We start from the raw sequence: 6,879 nt of genomic DNA, 5'->3' as shown, positions 1-6,879 counted from the left end.
GGGGGTGATAAATCTGCATTTTGAGGCCCTTAATATTGTGAACATATAAGTAATCTGATGTGACAAAATTCCTTTCAAGTCCATTATTATTGTAAATCTGGACGCCTTGGAGTGTTATTATGTTTACAACATGGCTCCTTACCACAGACAAAACAAGACACTGTTTAAATCATCATAAGTTTAGTGAATTTTGTTAAACTCACAGTAAGATCCAACTGTGTTTTGCTTTAGTAACACCCATATGCAACACTACAATGGTTATCTTAAAGGAATAGTAAAAGAAATAGCAGAACATTTTGGGAAATAGGCTGTTTGTTGTTCTGTTTAGCTGTTCTTTGACTTTATAGACATCTGCCAGCCAATCAGTAAATGAGTATTTTCAATGGCCACGGTAGAACTTACTATGTGCATTTGTTTAATACAACTTACTATAACGTGTACTGTAATTCAGATGTACTTGCAAACGCATGCAGCTCTTACCCTCCAGTCCAGTAGGAATCACTGGAGCATTACCGTAAGGAACCTGAGCAGCTCCTCCTCCTCCTGCAAGGAAAAAAAAAACTGATGGGGAACCTTACTCATATCTCTTCTCTTTCAGCCTTTCGCCTACACATGCTATAAACCAGCTCTGTGCTATCCACTAGTTCAAGTCTGACTCATGCATGGAAAGCCACATTGATAGAAGCATGACAGAAGGATGAGGTCACGTCAGCACGGCTCACCATATTTGCCACCAGTTGAGTCCAGTCCTGCACCAAGTGCTCCTGAAAGAAAACAAAGGGGGGCTTCAGTGACAAACATCACAGACAATATATTCATACAGTGCTCTTATTGGTGAATTGGAGGTTATTTCGCTCCAGCTTGATACAATGTGTAGTGGGAGTATACGATTATTACGAATATTGTATATCCCTTCTGGGAAGTGTATGATTATATCATCTTTTCCACAGGTTTCATTTTAATTTGATTGATTTATTGTGCAAGCTTGGTAGAGTCATTCCCACTTCTAGTGTTTCAATTAGTTTAAGTGTTTGGCAACCATAAGAACACAGTGTCATCTCTAATGCTGCTCCATTCTTAAATCTCTTACCATACGCCCCCTGGACCTGTCCAGCGTAACCTCCTGTACTGAGGGCTGTAAAAATTAGAACAAATGTAAACATGCAGGTGAGACCCTGTTAATCCATTAACTGATTCACACCTTTAAATTAAACTGTGTGAAAAGCAACTACATGAGCAGGAGGTCAGAAAACCCCAGAATAAACTGGTCAGCTTCTATAAATAAGAGACAATAGCTACACCCAGTGGATAAAATACCACACTGGACATGTGTGCTTCCTTGAAGGCCTCTTATTTTGTCAGTTGTATATTTGTCCCATGTTAAAGCATCTACCGGTTAGTGCCATCACCTGTTATGGGTTTTAGCAGGTTATAACTCCCCAAAACTGTTACCTTGATGCTTCCCTGCTTTGTTTTCAGCACCATCAGCTAACTCTGAAGGGTAACCAAGCCCTGAAACATAGTTCTAATTAGCATTATAATTATGTCTGTGAGTTATATTGAGTTCTCCTTAACCCCTCGCCTTTTTTCTTCGAATGACACTCACCAGCCCCGTGACCATCGCTGTAACCATTCCCATAACCTGCAGAGAGAAAGAGCTATAGGTTAAAACATTTAAAAATGTTTTAAAAAAACTGCTGAACCTTTCAAATCAGATTGATGCAGATTCCCTCTGACACCAAACCAAATAAAGAGGGATCCTTGGGGTCAGACAATTCAAGTTTCAAGGATAAAGTTTTGTTTTTTATATTTAAATTGTCTTCTGTGTTGCCTTCTGTAACTCACAGTACACGATTTGACTGGTAGAATTGGAATTTCTCTGTGCATGTACTGATGAGTTGCTACTTACCAAAGCCATTGCCTGCCATGGCACCCAGGTATCCTGTAGCTCCCTCACCATAGCCTGTGATAACACACATTCAAAACATATTGCATGGGACACAGACTCTTGCTTCTTCTGCATGTTTTTACCAAAAGACATCAAAAGAAGAGGAAAAGACATCCACACAATTTAGATATGGCTGAAATGGTTTGTGAGTAACCATAGTTTTGTTTTTAAAACATCATCAATAATTCACCAGAAAGGAAAGGAAGATTCTGAAGCAGCTTCTTCTGTGACCTTTAAAGAAAGGTGAAGATGAACTCAGAGTCTAGAAAGGCTCACAAGCAAATAATTGGTTTACAAGGCAAAGTAGAAGGAGTAACATCTGATGTTCTGCTGTGTGACACAGGATCTACCGTCAGTCCTCGGCTCCATTCAGATTCTGAACAATAAAGTTCAGGTGGAGTATTGTTTTTTGTTATATTATTTTTGGGCATTTTAGGCCTTTAGTGACAGGACAGCTAAAGACATGAAACGAGAGAGAGGGGAATAAGATGCAACAAAGGGCCACAAGTTGGAATCTAACCGGGCCCGCTGCGTCAAGGGTCAAACCTCTATATATGGGCGCCCACTCTACCAACTGAGCTATCAGGGGCCCAGGTGGAGAAAATGTCTGATTCTCTTAAGATTGTGTTGTCAGAAAAGCTTCTACATTGCATAATGCCATTAGGTTTATGGAGGAGGCCCTTTAGATCAAGAGAGTACAAACGGAGACTGAAAAGACTTCAGAAAGGTGACACATAGTTAAATTATTCCACAGCCTCACCAGGTAACTTCCCTGCAACACCTAGGGGATACCCACCCTGTCCAAGAGCAGCAGCAGCTGAGATTTATTTTAGAGAAAGAGTTAAGAGTTAGGACATGGTGCAAAAGGAACAAAGTGCCAAATGAAAACAAAGAAAAGAAAAATATAAATGAACATGTACCTCCAAGCTTGCCAGCTACACCACCCAAGTATCCTCCCTGTCCCAAACCTGTAGGCAGAGCATGCAAATCATTTGCCACAGGTAGTGTAGATCTACATCAACATCTCCCTCTGCTGGCAAAACAAAATCTAAATCTGCTGGTTTCCTGTGTTGTGCGTCTGTGCCCAACATTACCTGCTCCATAGGCCCCCGCACCCAGGCTTGCTCCCAGATAGTTTCCTGCTCCACCCATATATCCTGTGGAGGAAGTCAACACAAGCTTAGCAAAACCATCTGTGATTTTCTGTTGGCTAAAGGACATGACCCCAGATATTTATTACTTATTAATAAAACACTAGTGCAACATTTATAGAGAAAAACATGAGTATTGAACGCTCAGTACTGCTTATGGTTTAAATAAAAATCACGTTTTAAACACATAATAAATCCGTTACCCTAAACAGTAGATAAAGGGGCTGCTGTTGGACATGTGCAGCTGACAGCGGAACAAAAAACAAAACACACACACACACACACAATAGATTTTAACAGGTTTTCCAGGGTTGGATGTTTTTTTTTGCACCCTCTCCACTTTCCTTATCCCAAAAATCCAAAAAATCCCCAAAACTACACCACCAGAAGCTGTATCTTCCTTTAGCATCTTTGTGGGTCATACACATATTTTTCCTTGTTTTATGTATAGTCTTTTCTGTCTCTTTATCTCTTTATTTTCTGTTTTAACAGTCTTTAAAGCCCTTTGTAACCTCTGTTCTAAAAATTACTAAATAATTAAAGTTTGCTTGTCTGCTTCAAAAAACAGTATTTGACAACCTAAAACTTACTGCATGTATAACCAGAAAGACACACTGAGACACATAGATGATGTTGGTGATTTTAGGTTTTTACCATTGCTTAGAGCAAATATGAGAGCTACAGCATCGGGGCCATTTTCCAGAAAACTGTACCAGATGTACCTATTACTATACTTGTAGATACAGTTTACCATGCATCCACCATCATTAAATAAATATAGTGATGTGAAGGTAAAGATAATAACCAACACAGACTTAAGAACTGTGGTCTAAACCTCATTGTCCTGGCATCCATGGCATTCATGATTAAGAGATCCTCCGAATCAACCCTGAAGTAAATATAAGCCTTAATTGCACAGCCCAAGGTATTAGTGAACACTACAACACCGTTGATACAGCAAATGTCCCAAGGACGTAAGAAAAGTGTGTTTTTGGCTGTGGGACGTTAAGCTCATAAAGGAGGATCCATCCTTTTTAATGATAGAAGACTTTCCTAATTTTGGAAAAAACTTTCAAATAGGATAAGTGCACGCCTAGCAGATATGAAAGAATATTAAAGTATGTTCTGTGGTTTGATACACAGAGATCACAAACACATTACTACTACTTAGCTCTCAAATACCCTCTGACCATAGCTTTAGGTGAAAGAAATTATACAAGGACACTGTTTAGCTCTTTTCATGTGGCTGATTTCCAGATAGCAGTTAGCTTCTCTATACTTTTTCATATCAGATTGTTACCCAATAATCCCAAGATCCAGCAAGTCACAACATGTAAATGGTGTGATTATTTAGACTTCTGCCAACCTGCAGAAGACTAATGTCTTTGCAGCTTAAAAATGAGGAAACAATTGTGTCACTTTAAAAATACAGAGCGTAGTAGTCGCCCCCAAGAGGAATATTCTTAGACAACAATGACAACAAAACTGTCGGCACGTCCACATGATACAAGCCTTCTGTGATCCCGCATATCCCCCATCCCTCCTCCACGCAGTTGCTAATAGCCAAGGAGGACACAGAGGTTTAAAAAAAACATGATGGACTCTTCAGAAGAGATGATTATCTTCAATCGAGCTTCTGCCCGGGGAAGTCACCGGACGCCACAATCTTCTGACCATAGCCATACTGAGAGAGTTGTGTAGATCTGATAGTCTTAATTAGCTTTGTAGCCACTCATTTGGCAATGGCTTGAATGTAAGCGACAATCATTAATATCAAAAAGTTACGCACTAAAGCTTTAATAAAGAAAAGGAATTAAGAAAGAAATTCACAGAAGATAGCGAAAAATTAAATCAAATGAAAATGAACTGCATTTCATTTGTAATTAAGGGTTTGGATAACTGATAGAAATAGATAGGATTTTTTTTGGGGGGGGAATATAGTGTAGATCTCAATAATGCACAAAAAGACATTATGATGTAGAAAGACAAAGCTTTGTTCTTACTTGTTGCCTGGGTATTCCTCCCAGTCTGTCCTGGGATGCTGAGAGCTTTTGACTCACGATCAGCATGGGAAAGATGTTTTGCTTTCTGACCATCACCAGTAAAACCTTGGGCTTCCTGTCCTTCTACTGACGCGATGCCTAAACTCTGGGTTTCACTTGCACCTGGGATAACTGGTCCATAGCTACCCCCTCCTTGTGCATAATGATTCTCTACAGTTACAGTCCCATGGATTCCAGGCCCATTTTTATCTTTAGCCGCAAGCCCAGGGTCTTTGACACCCTGCCTGTTTTCTACAACAGATCCATATCTTCTGGTTTCCTGAACTTGTGGATGAGAGAATATATTGCTTCTGCCATCTTGAGTTTGTTGATTGGTTCTCCCTCCTTGTGCTTGTGGAGTTGCACGTACAAGATGTTTGCGGTCCTTACCAACATGGTCCAGGGGCACTAAACCTTGAGTCCTCCGTGTTTCTGAACCCAAAAGCTCATGGTGATTGATTCCTAACACATCTGACAAATCACGAGTGGATCCACAGTTTGGGGATCGCTGATTTTGTTGGATAGATGAATCATAGTCTCTTGCACTCTGTACTTGAGAGGAAGAAGCCAGACTTCTAATGTTGTCTTTATCAAGAGGCAGTTGCTGTCTTACACCTCCAGCAGCCAGTCTAGCACCATGGTTTTCTGCGCCTCTTCTTTCTAAGACGGTAGGCTCATAACTTTCTCCTCCTTGTGCTTGTGAAACAGCCAGACCAAGACGTTTACTCTTTTGATCAAGGGGTGTCATATGTCCAAGACTTAGTGATTTAATTACTGGATCAAGGCTTTTGAAATTTCTTCCATGTGGCAGTACAGTAGGTTTAAAGCCAGTTTCTGCCTGTAATTCAGGAGCAGTAAGTATATTGCTTCTCCTGATGTTGGGCATTTCAGGTCCAAGACTTCTGTGTCCATACGAGGGACCAAGTGCTCTGCTTTTTTCTCTCTTCAGATCTTGAACAGCTTGGCCCACATTGGCCATCTGTGGTCCACCCAAATCTGCTGCAGACACACCTGGCAGAGAAATATCATCATGCATTCACGACGTCTTGGTGGTTCAGAGACAACAGTGTTTCTTTGAGGGGCAACAACACACTGCAGTGGAAAAAATACGTACTCTTCGGTATTTCAATTCTTGTGTATCAGAGCATTCAATACAATATAACACACCATCCATAGAGCAATCAAACTCAAATTGAGGTAACTCTAGACCAAACATAGACTAGACAAAATCCATTAGGCCCTGAAATTAGTCCAGTTTCAAAGGACAGAATCATCACCATACTTAGGAACTGAGACAATAAACAACGGAAGCCACACATTGGAAGGACGCTCGTAGTGCTTTTCACTGAGTCATGAGCAATGACATCAACAATGCATGACAACAAAATGTTGGCACCCAAAATTGTTGAAAGGCCATAAAACACACAAATGTTAACAGCACAGGACAAAGACACCACCCACCAATGTGTGACAAAGACAACTGACAAACAAAGCTTAGTAACACACAGAGGCCATAAAAGCAGAAACCTACAGCAAACAGCAAAATATTCACAGTTTTGCTCATCAGACTTTTCTTGAAACTACAGGCGTTTGCATGCATACTATAACCCAATGACTGTAAACCATGATGGAATATATTTTTTAAATTTCATGGCTTACGGTAACCTGAAATCCCCCACAGATGTGTCAAAGTAAATCCAATTAATGAGCAAAATTCTAAGTATGATTCTGTAAAAAA

The 6,879-nt window shown here is 40.2% G+C and overlaps 1 protein-coding gene and 1 long non-coding RNA gene across 6 annotated transcripts in view; both read right to left on the bottom strand.

Moving 5' to 3' along the window:
* LOC116703324 (uncharacterized) overlaps nucleotides 1-6,879 on the bottom strand; it is a 24,689-nt gene that overhangs the window by 2,208 nt on the left and 15,602 nt on the right. The gene's annotated exons all lie outside the window — the stretch shown is intronic.
* Nucleotides 1-6,879, bottom strand: part of LOC116703309 (glycine-rich cell wall structural protein 1.0) — a 15,499-nt gene that overhangs the window by 1,794 nt on the left and 6,826 nt on the right. For 2 of the 5 annotated variants that reach the window (XM_032537970.1, XM_032537971.1), the window contains 10 exons: nucleotides 5,103-6,152; nucleotides 3,043-3,105; nucleotides 2,869-2,916; nucleotides 2,709-2,765; nucleotides 1,910-1,963; nucleotides 1,607-1,642; nucleotides 1,453-1,512; nucleotides 1,091-1,135; nucleotides 723-764; nucleotides 481-543 (listed from right to left, as the gene is read on the bottom strand). In XM_032537970.1, coding sequence (XP_032393861.1) covers nucleotides 481-543; nucleotides 723-764; nucleotides 1,091-1,135; nucleotides 1,453-1,512; nucleotides 1,607-1,642; nucleotides 1,910-1,963; nucleotides 2,709-2,765; nucleotides 2,869-2,916; nucleotides 3,043-3,105; nucleotides 5,103-6,152 — 1,518 coding nt within the window. The remainder of the gene's footprint in view (nucleotides 1-480; nucleotides 544-722; nucleotides 765-1,090; nucleotides 1,136-1,452; nucleotides 1,513-1,606; nucleotides 1,643-1,909; nucleotides 1,964-2,708; nucleotides 2,766-2,868; nucleotides 2,917-3,042; nucleotides 3,106-5,102; nucleotides 6,153-6,879) is intronic. The other 3 variants (XM_032537973.1, XM_032537972.1, XM_032537974.1) reach the window with 3 other exon arrangements.

The sequence above is a fragment of the Etheostoma spectabile genome, chromosome 15 (genome assembly GCF_008692095.1).
Source record: "Etheostoma spectabile isolate EspeVRDwgs_2016 chromosome 15, UIUC_Espe_1.0, whole genome shotgun sequence".
NCBI classification, from domain to species: domain Eukaryota; kingdom Metazoa; phylum Chordata; class Actinopteri; order Perciformes; family Percidae; genus Etheostoma; species Etheostoma spectabile.
This window is presented reverse-complemented; position numbering and strand designations above follow the sequence as displayed.